The 25287-nt window shown below is 41.4% G+C and overlaps 1 protein-coding gene across 2 annotated transcripts in view; it reads left to right on the forward strand.

The window, feature by feature from the left end:
- Positions 1-25287, forward strand: part of SUSD2 (sushi domain containing 2) — a 279345-nt gene that overhangs the window by 100859 nt on the left and 153199 nt on the right. For both annotated transcript variants that reach the window (XM_075835489.1, XM_075835497.1), the window contains exons 2-9: positions 2190-2394; positions 5372-5520; positions 6023-6190; positions 17373-17547; positions 20636-20840; positions 22446-22531; positions 22623-22891; positions 22971-23105. In XM_075835489.1, coding sequence (XP_075691604.1) covers positions 2190-2394; positions 5372-5520; positions 6023-6190; positions 17373-17547; positions 20636-20840; positions 22446-22531; positions 22623-22891; positions 22971-23105 — 1392 coding nt within the window. The remainder of the gene's footprint in view (positions 1-2189; positions 2395-5371; positions 5521-6022; positions 6191-17372; positions 17548-20635; positions 20841-22445; positions 22532-22622; positions 22892-22970; positions 23106-25287) is intronic.

Here is a 25287-nt window from a genome sequence, read left to right on the forward strand (position 1 = left end):
CAGAAAATACCTGTGGCTCCCGTTTGGAGCTTATTTTCCTGCGTCTTTTGCATTCGCTTCAACAGCTTAAGAAAAAACACCAAAAAAAGGTCAAACAACGCTGTCAGTTGCTGAAGGAATTTTGAGGCAGATTTTTTTGCCTTACAAAAAATGTGTGTGAACATACCCTACCAGTGTAACGCTTGTTCTTAGCCGTTTTCTATCTTTCTCAAAACAATTTTTGGTAGGGGGGCCCTGAGGAAATTTTATTTTTCCAGTGCTGCCTTGAGTCCGAAAAGGTTGGGAAACTCTGTACTAGGCTACAGGGTCCCGTCATGGAGCAGCTCAGTTCGTCATGGGAACGGGGCCTAGGTGAGTACAATTTTTTTTTGTTTGGGGGCACTGTCTACAAGGGGGAGGAGGGGGGCTGTATGGCACTGTCTACAAGGGGGAGGTGGGGGGGGCTGTATGGCACGATCTACAAAAAGGAGGTGGGGGATTATGGCACTGTCTACAGGCAGGCTATATGGCAAAATCTACAGGGGGGGCACTATACTGTGTGGGGGCCACTAAGCGGACATTATACTGTGTAGGGGTACTACAGGTGGCATAATACTGTGGGCACAATTAGAGGACAAAATACTGTGTCCTTGAAGGGGTTGTAATATATTATATTATTAAATATTATTATACTGTATGAGGGCACTAAAGGGGCATTATAATTTTTTTATGGGGCATTTTTTTTTAATGATTGGGTGGGGCGCCAAAAGATAATTTCGCACAGGGTGCCATCTATCCTAGGGCCGGCCCTGCCCGGGCACTTCTATTTGTTTCATCACTGGACAATGGCTGCCATTACAGCTCCTACAGCGGATAGAAGTATGATATTGCATCTTCTCGCTGGCTATGTGACGCAATGACCGTGACCGTGCACCATCCATTCCCAACCCACCAGACAAGAAATAAAAAATTCCCTGCTTCTCTTCTCTCCTCTTCTCTTCTTCTCTTCTCTTCTCTCCTCCTGATGCCCTCAGCCTCCCTCAGCATGTGGCATACAAGGTCTAGACTCCGAGCAGCACTCAACACCATCAGTGCTGCATCACATACAATGTCCTGCCGCTGCCCGGCGTCCAAATCTTGTATAAGCTCCCACCTGCTAAAGGATTCTAAGGGGACATGGAGGAAAGAAGAGGAGCAGTGCGGTGAGTATAATTTTTTTAAGTGATTTATTTACCAGTAATTGTCTGAAAGGAGGTAGTTGGGGGGTAGTCCGATCGGGTTTCGGGGCCCGGCATGAGACTCTACCTTGCTGCTCTTCACAGAGTGAAATATAGGTCAGCTTTGAGCTGGCATAAATTATAAAAATATTTGTCGGGAAGCGGTAATTGCACCCACTTTTGCTAAGCTGTGCCCCTTTTTGCATGCAAATTGCAAATTTTGGGCTATTTTTGAGACTTTTCAATAGAAAAGTTGATACATTTACCTCCTGTTGTGAACTGTAATGGCAGTCATTCATGGTTTTCTTTTTTGGAAAATCAGAAAATCAGAAAATCAACAAATTCAGGGCCCATGTACACAAGTGTATTATGGCTTAATACAAACTGAGTTTTACAGAACTTTTTGGCCATGCGGCTTACAATGGTAAAGGACATTTAACCATTTGCTTTACCCATACAAACCACGTGGCCAAAAACCACCTCTATCTATCAAGAATAACTGTCATGTTGTCAGCATATTTTATCAATAACAAACTGACTCTCTTACCTTTATTTTATGAGAAGCCCACACTTCCCCAATATTAGCTTTGGTGGTGGAGTACTACTACTCGAATTATGGCATGCCAAACTAGTCTAGTAAATACAGTCTTTGGCCAGTTTCAGGAACAGCGTTTACTCACCCTTTCGATTGCTTTTTTCTACACTTTTTTGTTGTTCAAAAGCACTATGGCCAAAAACCACATCAGATAACAACAGAAATTTACAGTAAAACCACTTGCAGGTTCACCATGTGTTTTTTGGCCATGTGGCACACTACTGACACTACCTTTATAGGTACCTTCAAGCTATTTTTATCTGTGTAACGAATAATTCCCTATTGTTATTGTATATTGATTGGGCTAGTCTATTGTTACTGGAAGACTCATTTTAAATGTATCATGAGTAACTGCATAGTCCAGCAAATCTTAATGTGATGCATGTGTTTATTCATAGGTGCATTAGAATCTTGCCAATCACAATGTGGTACAAAGCTCGTGAACTGCTCCTGCCATGCAAGTTGCTGGAATTTAGAAAATTGCTGTACAGATTATCGAAAATTATGTCTCCAGATTTCTCCCCACTCAGGGACTCTAATGGGAGGGAAAGAATTTACTGTTCTAGATGTAATATTTGATAATGCTACAATTGTGACATGCAGGTAAGTGGAAAAATAAAGATTGAAGTTGTGAAGATGATTGAGCTCAAAATGTAGGCCATATCTCAAGGATAGGGATAGAGTGAGGAAAATACAATTAAAGGGTAACTAAACTTATAAAAAACGTTTGACATGTCATAGTGACATGTCAGAAGTTTTGTTCGTTGGGGGTCTGAGAACTGAGACCCACACGATCGCTAAAACTAAGCGGCAGAAGCGATCAGGTGAGCGCTGTGCCACTTCATTTCAGATCAGCTTTTCTCAGAAAGCCGAGTGAGTGACGTACGGGCTCATAGACTTTCTATTGGGCCCGTACACCACTTGCTCGGCTTTCTGAGCGAAAGCTGATCAGAAACTAAGAGCCACAGCGCTCACCTGATCTCTTCTGCAGCTTCGTTTTAGCGATCTGTGTGGGTCTCAGTCCTCGGACCTCCACCGATCAAAACTTCTGACATGTTAGTATGAATTATCCAAAGTTTTTTTGAAAGTTTAGTTACACTTTAAACTTTTTAATGTACATGCTGTTTTATTCGTTGCCACTTTTGAATTAGCCTCTATCTATCAAGAATAACTGTCAAGTTGTCAGCATGTTTTATCAATAACAAACTGACTCTCCTACCTTTATTTTATGAGAAGCCCACACTTCCCCAATATTAGCTTTGGTGGTGGAGTACTACTACTCGAAGTATGGCATGCCAAACTAGTCTAGTAAATACAGTCTTTGGCCAGTTTCAGGAACAGCGTTTACTCACCCTTTCGGTTTCTTTTTTCTACACTCTTTTGCTGTTCAAAAGCACTACGGCCAGTTGTTACTGTAGATTGAAGTATTTAGTAAAATCTTGTAAATTCTACATCCAATTTGGCTTGTTTTTGTAGCGTTTTTGCAATCACTGCCATTTTTCTCAGAACTCAGCATGCTCTTGGTATGACTTTTTTTCTCCATAGGCTTCTCTACAGGATTTAAAAAATGCTAAGAGAAACGTCTGTACAAATTGTCATAAAATAAAAAAACGTCACCAAAAACGCATGTAAAAGACGGCATTAAAAACACTTTTATATACATGCTTTTAAAATGAAAAGAAAAAAAGTGTGTGAGAGAAGGAGGCCTTTTAGTATTTAAAGGGGATGTCCAGAAAAAAGTTAAACCTGATTCACGTAAATTTTTTTCTAATCCTTGAAGAGCCCTTTAAATAGGGCTTAATCAATAAACAACCTTACAATATATTTTGTATTTGAATTCCTCACTATATGTCTGCCTACTTGTCATTGAATAGAAAAATGGAAAAAAAAAAATCTTACATACATGGGAATACAACCTGTCCAGACCTGACACTGCTTAAAGAGGCTCTGTCACCAGATTTTGCAACCCCTATCTGCTATTGCAGCAGATCGGCGCTGCAATGTAGATTACAGTAACGTTTTTATTTTTAAAAAACGAGCATTTTTGGCCAAGTTATGACCATTTTTGTAGTTATGCAAATGAGGCTTGCAAAAGTCCAAGTGGGCGTGTTTAAAAGTAAAAGTCCAAGTGGGCGTGTATTATGTGCGTACATCGGGGCGTTTTTACTACTTTTACTAGCTGTGCGCTCTTGATGAGAAGTATCATCCACTTCTCTACACAACGCCCAGCTTCTGACAGTGCAGACACAGCCGTGTTCTCGAGAGATCACGCTGTGTCGTCACTCACAGGTCCTGCATCGTGTCGGACGAGCGAGGAAACATCGGCACCAGAGGCTACAGATGATTCTGCAGCAGCATCGGCGTTAGCAGGTAAGTCGATGTAGCTACTTACCTGCAAACGCTGATGCTGCTGCAGAATCAACTGTAGCCTCTGGTGCCGAAGTGTCCTCGCTCGTCTGACACAATGCAGGACCTGTGAGTGACGTCACAGCGTGACCTGGCAGAAGCTGGGCGTTCTGAAGAGAAGTGGATGATACTTCTCGTCAGAACGCCCAGCTAGTAAAAGTAGTAAAAACGCCCCGATGTACGCACATAATACACGCCCAGTTGGACTTTTACTTTTAAACACACCCACTTGGACTTTTGCAAGCCTCATTTGCATAACTACAAAAATGGTCATAACTTGGCCAAAAATGCTCGTTTTTTAAAAATAAAAACGTTACTGTAATCTACATTGCAGCGCCTATCTGCTGCAATAGCAGATAGGGGTTGCAAAATCTGTTGACAGAGCCTCTTTAAGGCTATGGCTACATGCCAACTCAGGCCGCAGATCACTGTGGTGCGTTGTGTACGTCGGAATATTGTAAGTGAATGTGACAGTAGCAAGAAAGTGTGACGGTCACGGCAACTTGCGGATCACAACGTGGCCACATTCACTGACATTACTGTGATGTACACAGCGCGACAAAGCCATATTTGAACACGCATCCTATGTTGCGGCCGTAGTCGCCATGTAGCCCTAGCCTAAAGCAGAGGTATAATTGTGTCCAGTCTAAACTATCCTCTGTGAGATAAACACACCAGCAGCACAAGTCTCTCTCATATCCTAGACTCTCGGCAGGTAGCACACTGATACACTGTAACATACTTAGACGTGTGACTAGGACAGGTTTTCAGTCTCTGGCTGTAAACAAAAATGTTTCCATTGACCAATAGCAAGCAAAGAGTATATTGTGTTATTTCATGACACAATGATAATGATTTATCTGTGCATAATACTGGACATCTTGACACTGAAGGCAAGGTAGGCTGGATTCATGATAAACTTGGCAAAATATTCCTGTGAAATTGAGGAGAATTCTCTGAACAGAATGAATATGCATTAACTGAAAGAATGAGATAAACTGCAGTAGGGTCAATTGTAATGAATATTATTCTGATCTGTAAATTAAGACATTAGGAAATTTTTAAAAAAGTCTCCAGCAATGTAATTCTATCCCTGAAGTTAGGCAATCATTTTGAGTTATGGTCAAAATAAACTGATATTGTCAGATAATAGAGATTTTTTTTCCACCAACAGATTCAACAATGAAATTGATACTCAGGGTTATGTTAATAGATCTGGAATTGCTCACTGCATTTCTCCACTGGTATTTCAGACTGGCCACATCCCATTTACATTGTTATTTAGTGGAGCATCCAGTTCTCCTTCTGGTACATGGCTATCAGGTAAGATGCTAAAAAGTTAATGCAAACTACCGTTAAGGGTGATAGCCTAAAAAGGCCAGACTTGCTTTGGTATTTAAATTATCTATCACAAAATTTTGTCAACATTTTCCAAAATTTTGATTAATGTTTTTACAGAAGTTGGGCACTTTTGCTAATTGATTTAAAACATCTTGTTTTTCAGTGGTTTTCCTTTGCATAATTTAAAAAAAATATTATTTCATTGATTTAATTAGTAAATACTTTATGTATGCGGTGTAAATACTAACATATTGTGTAGAGCTGTACCGAGATTGCGTACACATCAGTCAACTCCTCAGTAGTAATTTCCTGATCTTAAGATCTTACACACACTCTAAGAATAAATTATGAAGATTACTTATCATAGCATGTTTTTAAAGTATTATTATAATGAATGTTGTAATATAATGATAATTATTAGTATTAAAAATAACAATAATTTCCCATTCCACATTAATACAGTGTTCCTTTTTTGGTATTTCAGTTCATCACAGTAAGGCTTCTGAGGATGAAAAGAGTAAGTTGGTTGATTCCAAAAAATGGCAATATTATGGAACTCTTGGATATAATGGAACTCTCACAATGACCTGGGATCCCATCACTCTCCCCATTCAACAAGTCCGTATAGAGGTTTGGGGCTATAATGAAACAGGTGAGCTCAAGATGCCATTCATGAATCCTCATTAAATCCTACACTATTGTAAGATATCAGGTATAAATATTTACTGCTTGCATTGCAGGTAATGTATCAAGGGCTCATTCAGATGTGCATGTTCCTCATCCGTGTGCTGTGCGTTGAAATCACTCACCGCACACGGACCCATGCAATTCAAAGGGGTTATTCAGACATTCGTTGTTTTTCATGCAGCGTCTGTCCGTTGCGTGAAACTCACTGCATGTCCTACATTGGTGCGTGTTTGCGCATCACAGTCACCCGTTGAAGTCTATGGGTGCGTGAAAACAAAGCACAGCACACTTGCAACATCCGTGTGCTGTGCGTTATTCACTCACAGTTGCGAAGGAGATTTGGAAAGATAACAACATTTGCAGACCAGCGTGGACAGCTAGTGGAGGAAGATTATACTGTCCTGTGTGCAGCAAACAACCATGCCTAGGCCAATAGATGTCGAGGAATTGATAACTTTGGTGCAGGAGAGGCCAGAGTTACGGGACACCAGGGCGGATGCGTACCATGACCGCCAGAGGAAAGATACAGCATAGGAGGCCATAGCTAAAATTATTTTCCTGAATCAGTGGTCTAGTGCGAGGCCTGCTGAAAAAACCAAGTTTGGTAAGTGCAACCATAGTAGAGACTCTATCTTTAAATATTGTATATAGCTGCCCTCTAGCTTTAAATATTGTATATAGCTGCCCTTCCTGTCATGAGCCTCAGTTTTTGCATCTTTAGCATTATAAAATATTTTATTCATTACCGCTATGTGGCCCTGATAGAGACGGTTTCACCATTAATGCCCCCTTTAAATATTAGTGTCTTGTGTCCCTGTTGAGCAAGTTTTAGCATTAACAATTATTTCTGTCATTTACGCCATGTGGCCCTGATAGAGACGGTGCCCCTGTGAAAATGACATGTCATCTCATGTAGGCCTTGTAGAACATGTTTTGCATAAATGCCCCTCGGATAAATATAGCTATATATATATTTATATATATGTTTTTTTCAACAGTGTATGACATCAAGGTCCGTGGCGAAGCACGAGGGACCAACGTCGTCGAGAGCTCACCCAAAAAGGGAGAAGTGGTTCATCTCCATTGAAAAAAATCTTTTCACCCAGCAGCTATCATTTATGAGACCAATTTTTGAGCTATGTCTGTAAGTATCCATAAATAACCAAAAAAAACATTGGTTGTTAATACATGTAATAGATATTAATATTATTTGTATTTCCTCCAAACTTAGCTCGGACGACGACCTAGAGGAGAATGAGGAGGAAGAGGAGAGGAGAGAAATGGAGGAGAGAGGTGGAAGACACCACACTAATCCCCCCGGACATGGAACACCAGTATCCCAATAATTCAGGGACTTCATCTGGCCCAAGTTTTTGTAGCACTACCCCAACTTAAAATACAGGTCGATCACGAGCCGCTAGTAAGATTAAAAGAGTGCAGCCCTCTACTATGAGCCAGGTTGGCACAAGGGTTTTGGAGTACCTAAATAGAAACAAACCCGAAGATGAGGTGGACAATTTCGCCTGTTCCCAGGCTCCTTATTTGAGGCTTATCCCACAGGAGCGTCGTCTCAAAACTCAGTCTGCGGTACTTATTTTATTGGAGGCTGTAACCCCCCCAATGACCCCCAAGGAGTTCTTAACAGCTTTGGAGAACTGGCGCCTTTTTGGCCACACTACTCCTCAGCCTCAGGCATCCCTGAGTTATACCGCTCCAATTCCCTTATTACCAGAGGCAAATGCCTGCAGAATCGCAACACCCAAATTTATTTAGGGGTCTTACTACAGCCCACAGGAGCCGTATTATTCCAACCCACCTCCTTAGCAATCTGCTGGCCAATCGCCCTCTGAGTGAATATAGTCCACTCGAGCAAGTGCTCCACCATCCTATCCTAATCTGTTTAATTTATAATATATTTTTTGTTGTATTTATGTTATGTTATTTTTATGAACAGCCTCATTGTTGTACTGTTATTTTGCACTGTTTAATTTAAATTAATTTTTTGGGATAAAATAATGTTGGAAATCCAAAATTTTCTGCTTATTTTTTATCATGATTGGTGATGGGTGGGCAAGAATTTGTCATGTATTTGCTTACAAAAAGGAAATTGGGGACAAACAAATGTCTTTATTTGGTACAAAAACACACTCTAGAACACAACATTTTTATAAAATCTTTATTAATTATACCGTATTTTCCAGACTATAAGACGCAGTTTTTAGCAAGAATAAATCTTGCTAAAAAGTCCCTGCATCTTATAGTCAGCAGTCAAGGGACCCGGCAGCACCGGGCCCCCTGACCGCTCCTTACTTAACCCCTTCCCGACTCGTGATGTGCCAGCACATCATGGTGCGGGAAGAAGACTATGTATGGAGCGGGCTCACGTGCTGAGCCCGCTCCATAGACTGCAGGTGTCAGCTTCTAACACGCTGTTCTAACGACCACGAACAGAGATCGTACTGTTCTTGGCCGTTTAACTAGTTAAATGCCGCAGTCAATAGCGACCGAGGCATTTATAGTGTTTTTTCCATTAAGGACATTTATGACATATCCACAGGATATAAAGAAAAATAGGAGGCTTGACAAAGACCCCACACTCACTATGGGTCGAAACGGTGCCTGTTTGTCGTGGATGTTTTGACAATAAAACCACTTTGAAGATCTGGAGACGTGTGCTGTTGTCCTACTACTTTTCTTGGAATATCCACAGGATATGTCATAAATGTCAGATAGATGCAGGTCCCACCTCTGGGATCTGCATCTATCTCTAGAATGGGGCCCCCTAAACTCCGTTCTATCTTACCCGGCTCCGCCGTCTTCCGGCCACTTCCTGGTTACATTGTCGAGTTACGCAAACAGCGTAACTCACTGAGCTACGCAGTTTCCGTAACCCCCATAGAACTGAATAGTAGTTACGGAAACAGCGTAGCATGCTACGCTGCTTCTGTAACTGCCATTCACTACCATGGGAGGTACGGAAAAAGCGTAGCTCAGCGAGTTACGCTGTCTCCGTAACTCATCCGTATATTGTACAAGCGATATAATGATCGCTGGTTCAAGTCCCCTACATTTTCTGGAGTGTAAAAAAAATGTTCAAAGTTAAAAAAAAAAAAACCTTTTCCCATTTTTCCCAAGCACAATGTAAAAATAAAAAAATTATTAAAAAATTGGTATCGCTGCGTCCATAAAAGTCTGAAACTATTACAATATGCCATTATTTGACTCACACAGTGAACGGCGTAAAAAAAATTAATTTAAAACACCAGAATCATTGAGAAGAATTAAATGAAAGGAGTTGCTAATAAAAACAACAGCTCATCCCGCAAAAAATAAGCCGTCACACCGCTCAAACAACGTGTGTCTTATAGTCAGGTGCGTCTTATAGTCCGAAAAATACGGTATATATATATATATATATATATACTTACCTAGAGGAGTAAAATGAGATATTAGTTGATATTCAGGTCAAAATATTATCATTTATTCCAATCTACCTTGTATATGGTGAAAGTATTTTTTTATAACGCATATTAAAAAGTTAATATTTTTACCTAAATATGAAAGCCTGCTGTAATGGCAGGGGGTAGGGAGACGGACAAGTGAGCCCTAATCTACCCGCCACTCTGTCCCTGCCTACTTGCAACGACCCGCCCTAGGCGACGGGGTACAACTGGGCGGCGGTCCCTGCGCTCAGTAAGTGCACGACAAACACGACAAACATACAAGGAACACAAGCAAGGAAAAGGGGCCGTTGCCCACGGCAACACTGTGAGCAACCAGAGTGATGAACGAGCCGAGTCAAGCCAGGAGTGTGCGAGGTACAAAACGAAAAGCAGAAGAGTAGTCGGTAAGCCAGGGTCTGTATGGAGCAGGATCAAAAATAGCAGGAGCTGTAGCTGGGCCAGGAAACCACAAGGAGGGAAACACAAGCAATAACAAGCACCGAGGGACAGGAAGTGCAGGCTTAAATAGACCGAGGGCGGGAGCTAGCTGAGTCTGGCCAGGTTACGATAGGCTCTCCCACTCCTAAGCCTGCCAGCCTGAATGGTGGAAGCAGGAGTCAGTCTCAGGGATGTATTCTCAGGTGCTGACTGATTAGTTCTGGGAGTTAACCCCGCTGTGCCTGGCAGATCCTTTACACCTGCAACCCGTGTCAAGGGTCCTCTTGTATTGAGAGCCCCTACACTAACCAAACAAAACTAAAACAATGTAAACAAACTAGAATAACAAAATAAAACTTTACACATGGCATCTCTAGCGGATAGAGTCCTACTGCAAGGGCACTACTCCCTCAGGGCTCACAAAATAATCCACAAGGAATTCCTGGATTGTGTGTCCAGATGTTCCTGGTCTTCCTTGCGGTGTCTCATCCAAAGTCAATGTTCCAGTGGCCATGTAATGTTCTACGTCACCATCACCTGTTGAATCATACATCTGGGTGAAGTTGTGCAGGGTGACACAGGCTTTGATGACGTGGTTCATATTGTCCACTGCAGGACCAGTGACTGAGGAGAAAGGAAGTTGTGTCAGGACAGGAAGTTGAAGTCAGTGATTGCCATGTGACATGGTGGAGAAAGAGAGAGGATGCAGAGAGAAGCGAGGACATAGCCAGCATTGGAGGTGTAGAGATGAGGGGACAGCAGAGGAGATAAGCCTTGGAGCTGGCCAGCACCTGAGATAAGTGCCCTGTGTAACCCAATGCTCACACTGTTATTGGCGTCTGTGTGAGATCTGATAGTGCTGAGAATTACTGCAGAGGACTGTGTTAGCTGAAGCCATTACAAATTGGCAGGATTCCAAACCAGTGCGGGGAAACCCCAATGGATTTCAAATCCATAGCCTTAACTACGCATCCATTTGGATTTTTGACATGAAGACCCTCCATTTATTTGCGACAATACTGAAGGTGCACTCAACATACCGACGAGCCCTGGTGAGCCGATAATTGAATATGCGCTTCCAGTCGTCCAAACCACACCTGGGAAAGGGGCGCATAACATGTGTTGGGAGACCAAAGGCCTCATCTGCCAATATCACAAATGGTGCCGGGTTCCTTAAGATCTAGGCAACAAGTGGGGTTCGGGGAGGGCTAGCTGGTTGCTTAGAAGCCGCTGACCCATTCTGGAAGCCCTGAAGACGCCAGCATTTGCAGTGCTACCATAGGAACCGATGTCTACAATTACAAGCCGGTATTGACTGTCAGCCAAGGCCAACAGCGCTACCGAGAAATACTGCTTGTAATTGTAGAATTGGGACCCTGAGTGTGGCGGCTTCTTCACCGGATGTTTCCCATCCAGCACCCCAATGCAATTTGGAAATGCGCATCCACTGTTTTGTTGTGGGTTGAGGCATCACAGTGTCTTTCAGTCTCTGCCATATGAGCTCATAGGTGGACCGGATAATTCCTGAAATGGTCGAAGTCCCCAATAGGAATTCAAAGTGCAGAGATGCAAACTAATTTCCAGTTGCAAAGAATCTGAAGAAAAAAGAACAGAAACTGCATTAATTACACAAACTAACAACATTATTGCCCTGGTAACTTGTCTCCTCAACTTGCTCTGTGAGTTTACCAACAGTGCATTTAAAATAAAAAATGACATTACAATTTATTGGATAGGGTCTTTGTGTCCTTCACTATATATTTGCAAGCTAACACATGTTGTAACTGTACTGATAGGTATATCACCCTGACGGTATCACGGGGGAATTGGGTCAGGCGATTTACCATACTTCTAGCTGTATCAGGTTAACTGCACATTTTTTTAAAAAAGCAGACAGTATGTATTCTTACCTCAGGGTGACGATGCACCGTTGCTCAGGTGAAATGCTGATATCAGTCGCAACGATCAAACGTTGCGACTGCCATCCAGATGCGTCCGCAGGTCCTCATACAGGGTGTGGAAGTGCCCTTTGGAAGCACATTGGGAGACAATGGGATGAACCCAAAGCCTCTATCTCCTCCTAGGTTGTTCCTTTACCATCTGGTGTCGCTCTCCATATGTGCGAGAGATTAGCCACATTACAAGAACATGGTCCATAGGTTTGGAGGTCATGTTCAAATGCGAAAAAGTAGTCAAAAACCAAACTGACAAGGCAGAGGAATCAGACAAAGCTCTCTACGCTGTATAAGCAATAGAAAATGGCGTTTTTCGACCATGTGACCTTCCTGTGGGTGTTTCCTCAGGGTTGGGACAAAAATTGTGACAAAAGTCCTCCTTCTGTTTTTTGCACAAGTATAATACCCGTCATATATGTGCGCTTAAAACAGACGAACAAGAACACAACGGAAACAATCACGCAAGTAAAAAGCAAGCTTTTTTTGCCGACGATAAACATCCACGCTTGTGTCAATGTAGACATAGTATAGTACACATAGTATTTCCCTTTTGGTTAACAATCTAAAAGAAGAGGCAGCACTACAATGATATAGAAAAATCCAAAAATGTATTCACCCAACATACAGGCAACGTTTCACCTTCCCATTGAAGGCATTTTCAAGCATTGAATGTGTGTGCTCAAAGCATTTATATAGTGTGCAAAAGTACAAATAGGCAATGTAAGGTAATAAAACATGATTAATAATAAAGTGCAAAGTGCAATATAATAATACACAATAGAAGTATTGATATTAATACAGAACATGTGAAAAATATGTAAATCAATAGTTGAGTATCAGATGTACACATATCTGACAGTCATTGCATAAAATACATAAATATGCAATAAAGTGTCAATTATAATACTAAGAGTTACAGCTGGCACTCGCCCTCAGTCGTTACAAACAACATACCTGTTCTAACTAGGAGAATTAAGGTAATACATTATTACCGTCATGACGCGCCAAAATCTCGGTGTTGTGAAAAACCCACAGCGCATGCTCACATCGGTTCATCAGATTCTCACTAACGGCCAATCATATGTTAGATTGGTAAAAATTGTGAGAAGAAGGTCACCTGACACAGCGCGTCATGCGCGCATGCGTGTTGATTGAAAGGAAACCATGGTCGCCATCTTAGAGTCGATAAATATATTTCTCAAAATACACATCTCCTGTGTTGTGGTATGTGAAGTAATCAAACATATTGTTACCATAATTATTAACATATTGTTGCCATAATTATTACCGAATCTCCCGGACTTGTTACATGGAATGAAGTCCCAGTACCCGGACAGTCGTTTCCAGCAGGGAATACCCGTACAGAAAGGCACTATATTTATGGTTCTCGGAACAGTCCACACTCAGAAGGAACATGTCCCTGTATACAGGAGCACGATCCAACAGAGGATCACCAATGTAAAACTCGGGATGCATGTATCACCTACCCCAAGGAAACATTAGGATCAGAACGGATTCCTGTGACCAATATATGTGCCATATCGGATTATCTTCCATAGTACAAGGGAGAAATACACAAAGATGTTTGATAAAACGTACGCGTAACTTCGATAATTGATATGAGATCAGGCATAGACGGGGTTTCACAATGTTAACTTGTCGTCATGACACAAAGAACAATTTTAATGTAACATTTCTCAAATCAGTCGTGTTCATCTCGACCAGTGAGTGCTCAGCCAACTTCCAACAATATTCTGTACTTTTGCACACTATAAAAATGTTTTGAGCACACACATTCAATGCTTGAAAATGCCTTCAATGGGAAGGTGAAACGTTGCCTGTATGTTGGGTGAATACATTTTTGGATTTTTCTATATCATTGGAGTGCTGCCTCTTCTTTTGGATTATGGTCTCATTTTAGTCAAGATTCCTCTGAGGATAGCACCCACTACATGCTACAGTGCAGCTCCTAGATCTCGTTTTTCCCTTTTGGTTAAGATTTCATGAAACTTTAAATATAAATATAGTACCCGTATAACTAAAGCAATAAACCATTTTACTTTATGTTACTTTATGTTGGGTAGAGTATATTCACCATAAACTTTATTGTACATGTTTATTTATTGTAACAGAAACTATTTTTGCTAAACTTATAATAAATGTAGGTTTAAAGAACTAATTAAAGGGTAAATTACTATTTTTTTTAATGTTTATTATTGTATTGCATTGCATTGTATTGTTTATGTGATGTCAAAAGCCATTACAGTCGTTGACTGATCATTCTACCGCAGAGGTGAGATGTATAAGGAAAAAGATTGTGTGCCCTCCATAAGAACATATAGCCATGAAGAACTAAAGAAACCCAATAAGTTCTTATTATGTCAGTAGATAAAGGATCTCACACCATAAGGCCTCATGCACACGACCGTACGGATCAGGTAATTACGGATGAAATTGCTGACCCATTCATTTCTATAGGCCACGGACACCATTCCGTATATTTATTTAGTACTCGGGGTCGTAGAAATGATCCGCAAAATATAGAACATATTCTTGTCCACAATTGCGGAACGGACTCGCCCATAGAAGTCTATGGTCACTTCCACAATTGCGGATGGCTACGTATGTTCATCCGTATTTACGACAGTAAAAATACTTATGGTCGTGTGCATGAGACCTAAGACTCTTGTTTTCTGTTACTATTCTTCTATATTGTAATTGCTTGTTTGCCTGGAAAGGAGACAGTACAAAAGTATGTTGCTTCAAGACTAAAAATGCCCATAATGCCACTCTGTATAGCCCTTATTATGTTGGGCAGTCACAATGGTATAGTGTGTTGCAGGATGAGATGCTAAAATGAACCAGACAAACTCTGATTCATTTCAAGCCTAATATCTCCCATCATTTGGCAGAAACCCAGAAGAGGGGCATAAATCATATGGACTTGATACTGTAGCGCCAGTGCATTTAAGCCAGGTTTACATGGTGACATCTGTCACCTGCAACCACAATGATTGACATCACTGCTGCAGCTTAGAAAGCAGAAGACGTTGGTCAGTCTTAGGGCAGATTCAGACGAACGTTGCGTTTTTGCGCGCGCAAACAACGCAGCATTTTGCGCGCGCAAAAAACATTTGACAGCTGCGTGTGTCATCCGTGTATGATGCGAGGCTGCGTGATTTTCACGCAGCCGCCATCATAGAGATGAGGCTAGTCGACGCCCGTCACTGTCCAAGGTGAAGAGAGAGCTAACTGATCGGCAGTAACTCTTTCAGCACCCTCGACAGTGAATGCCGAACACAATATACAGCAACCTGTTAAAAAAAAAGAAAAAGTTCGTACTTACCGAGAACGTCCCTCCCGGCCGTTGCCTTGGTGACGCATCCTTGGTGACGCGCCTCTCTTGACATCGGGCCCCACCTCCCTGGATGACGCGGCAGTCCATGTGACCGCTGCAGCCTGTGCTTGGCCTGTGATTGGCTGGAGCTGTCACTTGGACTGAATTGTCATCCCGGGAGGTCAGACTGGAGGAAGAAGCCGGGAGTTATCGGTAAGTCAGAACTTCGTTTTTTTTTTTACAGGTTCATGTATATTGGGATCGGAAGTCACTGTCCATGGTGCTGAAACAGTTTAACTCTTTCAGCACCCTGGACAGTGACTATCTCTTGACGTCGCGTACCGGAAATTTTTTTGCCGGGTTCGGCCAAAACGGGTTCGGCCGAACCCGGTGAAGTTTGGTTCGGTTGTCCGGGTTCGCTCATTTAAAAAGACACTCCGTTTGGATGTTTGGAAACAGAAAAGCACGTGGTGCTTTTCTGTTTACATTCATCCTTTTGACAGCTGGTGCGCTGTTTCAGTCGGTTCGCACGGAAGTGCTTCCGTGCGACCTGCGTGGTTTTCACGCACCCATTGACTTCAATGGGTGCGTGATGCGCGAAATAAGCGGAGATATTGAACATGTCGCGTTTTTTGCGCAGCTGACAAACACTGCGCAAAAAGCACGGACTGTCTGTACTGCCCCATAGACTTGTATTGGTCTGTGCGTGGCGCGTGAAAACCACGCGGCCCGCACGGACCGAATACACGTTCGTGTGAATCCCCCCTTAGACTTTTTCTGGATTTGTCTTGATAGTATTTTTCTTTATTTTTGCCTCTTCTGTCAGTAATACTGTAGAAAACTGAGAATCATTTGAAATTTATTCTAGTCTTGCTCTTAACTCCAGAATAGACTTTATTAAGTTGTAATAAAGCTCATTGAAATTTACATTAAATGTCCTTAAGTTTTAATATACAATATGTTCAGGTTTTATTGAAGCCCCTTCAGTAAGAACAATTTGACAATTAGATCAGACCAAAAAAGATTGTGCACCTTCCTTTTTCCCAGTAAAAGTTGATGGCTGGTCTTTGTCTTATTTCTTACAAAATGTATCATGGTTGCAGGTCCATTCCAAATCTCAGCAATGTTTTTATTACTTCTATATATATCATATACACAGAGTTACTGGCACACTTGCCAAAAAATCTGTTATATCAGCTAGAAGTGGCTACTTTAAAGAGTCAAAAATCTAGATTTAATTTGTTGAAACAACGTTAATCTATTATTTTTATTAATCTTAACTTGTTTATTTATTCTATGCTTTCATTTCAAAGTACATTTGTGATATTAAACTGTGTAAATATCAATAAAAACTGTAAAAATTGAGGTGCCCTAAAACTTTTGACCGGTAGTGCATATCTATCACGATGCTGTACGTTGACGTGCAGAATATGAGAGTGAGAACATAAAAATAAAAGTATACTTACAAAGAAAAACATTTTAAAAAGAACACTCTCCATATGAGCTTACAGTCTGAAGGAACTGGATGATCCACACAAGAGATTGTGAAGGATTTTCAGATAACACCTTTGGAGAAAGTGCCGAAAAGATTGCGTCCATTAAATTTATGCTATAGAATGGAGGGTATGTTAATAAAGGAAGCTGCGACACTTCAGAGCTGTTGTAGTATTCACTGTGCAAATGTTGCAAATTACATAACTACTGTGCCCAACTTATTTCTTAAGTAGTATTCCCATAAGTATTAACTGTTCTTTTTAAATATTATCCAATGTTGTCCAGGTACATTTGAAATCAATTTTCATGGATGTTCTATATCCATGGGGACAAGTAGAACCAAGGCACTTATTGGTATTACAGTACTGACTTCCTGTTTGGCAGACCATTTTTAAAAAATCTGTTTTCAATTTTGAAAAATATGCTTTAAAACAATGTAAACAGTCTCATACATATGTTTGCTTTCCTTTTATTTGCCAGGAGTCCCATATACTGAATCATGGGAGGCTCACTGGACCTACCTCTACACATTGGAATTAACTCATCCCAACAATGGCAACTTCACTTTCACTCCAGTTCCTGCACAATCCCCATTTGATCAATGGGAAGTAGGAATGTTAAGAATCAGTGGAAGTAGCAAAAAAGAAGGAGAGAGGTAATTTATGCGATTTGTTTTATTTATTTTTTCTTAGTGAAGCAATGCTGCATAAGTACATATGGAGGAAGACCTCCACTTAATGTGCATGTGCTCCAGTATTAGGCTAATATTCCTCAAAATCATGATGTCGCTGAATTAACTCATTTTCTAGTGTAAATGCAATGACAAATTGAGTATGGGTAAATGCCATAATTTTGGGGCCCTTGAGCCACTTTGTGTCTAGAAAAATGGGTGGGGCTGGACAAGTGGGTGGGACTTTAAAGTTGCATCAACTGCGAAAATAATGTCAACATTTTTCTACACTGTTTTACTTCTTTAGCACTGGTGTTATTTTTTACACACCGCACAGGACATGCTTCTTCCGTTACACTACACTGCAAGGACCTTTAAATCAGGGAGCTCGAATCATGGAGCTCAGTCTCCTGCTTCTTCATACACTGGCAGCTGCCTGCATTTGGACTATAAGACACACAACAAGATTACAGCTCAGTTTTTAGGACAAAAAGTGTGTCTAAGGCCCAGTTCACACTGAGTTTTTTTGGCGCTGATTTTTAAAAGGAAACCGCGTCAGAATTAGTGCCAAAAAAACGTCCGAAACTGCCTCCCATTGATTTCAAAGTTTTTTCCCCGGTGTGTTTTATAGCCGCTCACGGAACAAAAAGCATCATGCACTTTCTTGCCTCGGTTCCGTCTCTGACCTCCCATTAATATCAATGGGAAGCAGAGAAAGCTTTTTTCGAGGCATTTTTTGCCTGCGGCGCTCAATGGCCGCGGCCGACAAACGCTGCTAAAGACCGCGGCAAGATAGGTTAATTTTTCAATGGGTGGTCAAAGACTGAAGCGCGGCAAGAAAGAGCATGTCGCTTTGTTTTAACATGAGCGGCTAAAAGCTGTTCCAGGAAAAAAACGCCTCCACCTCCCATTGAAAACAATGCGAGGCGGTTTCAGACGTTTGTTTACGCTGATTCCAACGCAGTTTCCGCGTCAAATTCAGCGTAAAAAACTCTGTGTAAACTGGGCCTTAGAGATACAGCTTCTATGTATCCATATCCACGTAGCATAAACTCTGCGCAATTCCTATAATGGAATTTTGTGCAGGAAATTTCGCAGCATTTACAGTATCAGCAAAGTGTCCACAATGCGGAAAAAAACGCAGCAAAAACGCTAATAATTTGACCTGCGGTGTGGAATTTAAATCCGCAGCATGTCAATTTATGTTACGTTTGTGTTGCTTTTCTGTTGCGGATTTCCCCCATTGAATTGTACAGGGATGCAAAATCTGCAACAAAAAGTCAAGCGTTGCGACTTTGGCAGCAAAATCGCAGCGATTCCACCGCAAAAATCGCAAAAAAAATCAATAAATCATACTTACCCAGGCTTTCTGGGATGACGTTTCATCCCATGTCCCCGCTGCAGCCACTGAGGGATGCGTCACCATGTCAATGGCCAAGGTAAGCATGGATGTTGTTTTTTTATTTCTACGCTCCTTCCTGCAGTGGAAATGCTGGCCAGATTTGCTGCGGGTTCCAGGTCGGATACACTGCGTAAAAACGGTTCTATTTTTTTTGCGGTCCGGGTTTCCGGGCACTGCACAGACCGTTAAAACCACGGTCGTGTGCATTGGCCCATAGGATAGAATTTGTTCTATGCTATCTGCTTTGCAATTGCGGATAGTATGCGGCCGCAGAGGCACGGTCGTGTGCATGAGGCCTAAGCCGAATTCATCGGGTCTTCAGGACTGACCGCTTCTGTGAACGCTGGTCCTGCGTGTCTCTGACACACAGGATCCACCTGTTATCAATCACATCTAAGATCATGAAAAAAAAAAGTGACAGTTAAAAAAAAAATATGACTCTAAAGCTTTACATAGTGTTTAAAGGGGTTTTCCACGATTGAAAAACTGATGACCTATCCACCGGATGGGTCATCAGTATATGATCGGTGCGGGTCCGGCACCCGGATCCTGCACCGATCAGCCGACACGGCTGCCACCGACGCCAGATGTTTTGAACGGTATGCAGTAGTTGGACCCGGAAGCTGATGGCTCCGACCAATTCATAGCGGTTGTTCGGCAGAACTGCATCTCTGCTCCATTCACTTGAATATAAGCAGAGCTGCAATACTGCAGCTCGGCCGCTATTCAGTGACCGGAGCCATCTGCTTCCTGCAATATCATCCCGTGCCCAGAGGCAGACGGAGCAGTTGATTGGTGCAGGGTCCGGGTGTCGAAAACCCCTTTAAGCCTCCAAATGTTTAATTCTAACTAACATAAAGTACTTGAATGCACATGTATTTTACTATGATACCCGAATTAAGGTCTGAATTTAGCCACATTGTAGTATAACATAATAGTCTACCTTTAACAATACCAAGACTATACCATTGCCTGTCAGGGTGTAAAGAATGGCGATTAAAATTCAAACAATAAAGAAATTTGAAGATAGCGCTCACTTTGTAAATGAAAATACAACATTTTGGCTTGGTAAGCTTTTTTCAAGCGTCGGTTGGAATAAGTAATTTCATCTACAACCTAGGCGCTGTCTTCAAATTTCTACACTACATTGCTTATACATTATGCGTGGGTTAGTCGGACCAAGCCTACCAGGAGACGAGCACCATTTGGACTGTACTTATATCAGTGCTGTTTATTTGCATTTTTTTTTGTATTAAAATCTAAAAACACTTGGCCAACTTTGTAACTGAATGTTTTACTTTTATATCCTGGTCTATGTTATAGATTTATTCTATGAACAGTTTCTCTGGCATTCGGGGTATTACAATATGTGGACCTCAATAGAAGCTTTTTACATAGAAGCTTTTTACATAATTCAAAATGAATATGTCAAATGTTACAAGTCAAATGTTACACTTAAGGAAGGGAGACCGTTTATGACAAGTAAAAATGTCTTCTTATGCGCAATTGCAACTTCATTTTGTAGAAAAGGTTCTTACTTTGCAATATATTATCTTGGCTGGTTGCCATATTATGAGCTGCATTTGACATAAAAGTACTTATGTATGCCGAATGTTTTACATGTAAGTATCAAACTTGTCCTAAATTAGAATGTATTACTTTATGTCATAGGAATGTACATTCAATCTGGAGTCCTGTCCATGCCTTAGCCTGGCACTTATCGGAGAACTTCAGGAAAGACCCCGCCGGCTGGGCTTCCTCTAAGTGTATGGACTGGACACATTTGGAAAAGAACAAGCTGCCTAACTTTCTGATAGAGACAGCAGATTGCCCTTGCACGCTAGAACAATCAAGAGCGGATACAGGAAGATACCATGTATGTGCCAGGATTGGTAGTCTGATAGCTTGTTTTTTTAGCACCCTCCTGGACCCCAAACACAATCAATGCTAGCCCACTCCCCAACTATCACTAACCATTTGGGCCTCCTTAGGTGCAACTTCTGCCCCCTCTATAGACATACCACTGGACATAGGGGAACTATAATGAATACTTGAATCAGTTTGCTGGAATATCAGTGAGAAACAGATTGGCATGGCATAATGTTAAATTGCTGCTATGTTCCAGTAAGTTTTATACTCTATAAAATGATGGACGAGCTATCATCATAGAGTCATACAGTATTGTATTGCAGATCAGTGTCACAAATATTGTTTACTTTTTTAGGCACCCAGAGAGCATACATTATTTATTTTATTGCAGTATTTGCAGTAGTAAATTAAATTTAAGTAATTTGTACAAAACTTTGTCTGCCAAGTACATTGTTAACAAAGCCCATAACATCAAGAATTTAAGACACAACTATAAGATGGTTATAATGGGCACTTCTTGCCACCCTGTTTCACTTACCAGCTCTCAGCGTCTATCTTCTACTGTATAGCACCGCTTCTCTGAGGTCTGTATTTGGTGGCCTACCACGCCGACAGTATTTTCTCATGGGTCCTAGTGTGCACGTGCGCTAGCTCTCGCTCTCTTAAAGGGCCAGCGTGCACCAAATTATATCACTCAGCTTTTCCTGGGTATTTAATGTCCTCCCTTCCTATGCTCTTTGCCATAGCAATTTGGTTTATTCTAGTGTTCCCTGTGTTCCTCAGCTATCTCGTCTTTTGACTCTTGTGTTTTCACCTCAACCTGTACCTTTGACCATACTTGCCTGCCACCTGCCCTGAAGATTTGCTACTTAACCTGTTACGAATCTTGACACCTACTCTAACCTTTTGCTATACCAGGCCACACATTCTGGCACTACACCTGTTACGATGGCCGTCACCAAGGGAAACTACTCTGGCGTTCGTGACCTAGGGTACCCCTGCAGCGAATTCCAGATCCCTGTATAGGGGTTAAGGCGTTAATTAATGGCTGAATACCAGGGATTCCCTTATACACCGCTCCCATGTTTAGCCCCACATCAAATCCCTTGGTGACAAAGTGGGGTCACACCACCCTCTACTGGCCCCATGACAGAAGCTCCACAGGCCCCATGAAAATGGTTTCGAATTTTCTTGAGATATCAAAGTTTAAACTCATTAACATAGGGGCGTAGCTAAGGGGACCCTAGTGGGGCACCAGTAGCAAGAGCTAATAATAAAGTTTTAAATATAACAGGGATTCTTTAAATTTTGGTAGCAGACTAACTTTGTGTACTGGAGAAGATCAGGGCTGTTACCCAGCAGTAGAAGTGCTAGGGCAGGAGAGGCTGAAGATTGGGTTAGCATACAGAGATTTGTATGTATTACTTTGTGGGGGAGGGGCACCAAATTGAATCTTTGCCCCTTTTGAAAGAAAGCCTTGCGTCATCGCTGCGTTAGCACTTCCTCCCTTCCTTGTTAACATGACCTTTCTAGTTGCTTAGTATATATTTATTAGTTGACAAAGTAAAAAGTTATCATTGAGACAAATCCTTTGTAATCTGTTTATGTTCAGACCGATTATGGCTGCAACATTGAAAAAGGAAGTGTGTGTACATACCACCCTGGGGCTGTGCACTGCGTGAGGAGCATACAAGCAAGGTATTCACCTTTATTACCATACGTAAAGCCACATATTTTACATTAATATATGCATAGTGATCATTTTGAGGCTTTTTTCCTTTTCCTATAGCCCTCAGTTTGCTGCAGGACAACAATGTTGTTATGATGCATCAGGAGCTCAGGTCTTAACCAGTGATTCATTAGGGGGCAGTACCCCCGACCGAGGTCATGACTGGGGGTCCCCTCCGTACAGAAAGCCTCCCAGAGTACCTGGCTTCTCTCACTGGCTGTATGATGTGATCACTTTCTATTACTGTTGTCTGTGGTCAGATAACTGCCAGTACTACCTAGAACTAAGACCATCCAGTGACTGCCGCACATACAAGCCCCCAAAAGTTGGTGAGGAAAGTTTTTCATATATATAATGTGGTGTATACTTTATGTTGAATTAGTAACGGGCTTCTCTCTTCTGCTGTAGCTTCAGTATTTGGTGAGCCTCACATTATAACATTTGATGGCTTGAATTATACCTACAAGGGTAAAGGAGAGTATTATTTGGTGAAATCTACAAATCCATCTCTGAGCATTCAATGTCGGACCAAACCATTTCAAGGTAGGATTGATGCATAAAATAAGAAATATATAAAATGTCCACAGTTGCAGGGTATCAAAGTGAATGAACTTAATAGATTTGCTGCTTGACAGCATTGATAATATAGCATAGTCTGTTCTTCCATGCTTTTGTAGCAGCGGTCACATACACTACATACATATTGGCACTATATATTGCCAATTTCTGTATACATACATTATTGGTACTCCATATGTCCTCGAGATATTTACTTGTAATTCTTCACATTAGGAGCAGTTTTTATAACTATGAAGCAGTGCAGTAGGACTCTAATGGTCCCATACAAAGGAGTAAGGAAATCAAGATACATGAGACAGTCCTAAACAATAGAAATTAACAAAATGAATGGAAGATGCAATTATATAAACTACAGTATATAAAAATGAATTCCACAATTAATTGCAGTGACAAAGAACAGTATGACTCTTTGTGATGTAGTATTCAATATCACAATAATCCATTTAAAAAAATGCAATTGCATAGGGACTAACCAGTTCCAAATGTAGCAGCATTTAATGTACATACCAGTTCAATTAATCCTAATGGCTTCCTACCGTGACAAATCCTAGAAGCTATATATCAAGAAGTGTTCTGTGGAAATCCGTGTCTATGTAAGGCTTAGTTTACATCTGCACTAGGGCTCCGTTCCGACTGAGCTTTCCGTCAGGACGCAGCCCTGACAGACACAAATGGAAACCATAGATTTCCGTTTCCATCACCATTGATTTCATCAATAGCGTAGTCGACTACATTATCGATTCCGTCAAAACGACGGAACCCTTGCACAACGGAGACAAAGGGAAACCATTGGCACCGGATCTGTCCCAATCTAAATCAATGGTGATTGAAACGGAAACCTATGGTTTCAGTTTGTGTTAGTCAGGGCTCCGTTCCGACGGAAAACTCAGATGGAACGTCGGAGTGGAGCCCTAGCGCAGATGTGAACGAAGCCTTAGTGGTATGCCTTTATGGTGTTTAGGATGCCTTTCGTCAGTGGCTTTCTCAAATAAACTTTTAAATTGTCCCTCCAACTGTACCGCCCAGTTTGCGGTTGTCAGATTGGGTGGGAAATCCCAATTGAAAGGACACTTCATTCATGATCCTTTCTGAATTGCCTTTATATCCACTTTTTCTTATCATGTTTTGTTTAGGTCCAAAATTGTGTGCTGATTTAATTTCTTAATATATCTTTTTTGCGGATGGAGATATGTTTTTATTTAATCAAAGCTACAAATCCCAGGGATAGACATAGATTTGTAAGAAACATGCTGGCTACCTGCAGTCACCACTGGAGGGTGCTGAGGAGCTTACAGCATACTGTTATACATTGAGCTCAGTCTTAAACAACATGCAGTAAGCTCCCTCTAGTGTTACCTAGGAAACCTGTCACGTTGAAAATGTAGATTAATCTGTTGGCAGCATGTTATAAGGCAGAAGGAGCTGAGCGGATTGATAAATATTTTTGTGGGAAAAGATTAAGTAAAAGTTTTATTTCATTAATTTAAACCTCTGCTAATTTTGGGTTTAGGAGTCCAGTGGGTGGTTCTACTCAGTGATTGACAGCCTTCCCTGTATGAGTGTGCATACATATAATAGTTGTCAATCACTGATTTGGAACGCCTACTTGACTCCATAGCCCAAAATGAGTAAATGTTTAAATCAATAAATTACAAGTTATACTGAATCTTTTTTCCACAGAACCATATATCAATCAGCTCCCCCTGCTCTACAACATGCTGCCTGCAGATCGGACTGCATTTTCAATTTGACAGGTTCTCTTTAAATATATGTTCGTGCCGGGAATTGTAACTCTGTTTAAACAAAAACAGAGCTCCAATCAGCATTTCTTATATGTGATGTTGTTGCAACTTAAAGCGACTCTCCAGTCCCAGGACAACATTTTAAATATGATGGTATATATGGAGTAATAATATCTGATGCCCTCCAGTTGTGCCCATCTGCCGTTTCAGGGTCCCCTTTGTCCTGTCCCAAAATGGCTGCAGCGCTTCTTAGACTACGAATCGGAGACACTCATACTATTCTTGGATTGGCAAGAGCTGCTCACGTGAGCAGTTCTGTCCAATCCATGAACAGAAGGAGTGCCTCTGAGAAGCGCTGTGACTATTTTGAGACAACACAGATGGGACCATAAAAAGGCGGATCC

The sequence above is a fragment of the Rhinoderma darwinii genome, chromosome 1 (genome assembly GCF_050947455.1).
Source record: "Rhinoderma darwinii isolate aRhiDar2 chromosome 1, aRhiDar2.hap1, whole genome shotgun sequence".
Lineage (NCBI taxonomy): Eukaryota > Metazoa > Chordata > Amphibia > Anura > Rhinodermatidae > Rhinoderma > Rhinoderma darwinii.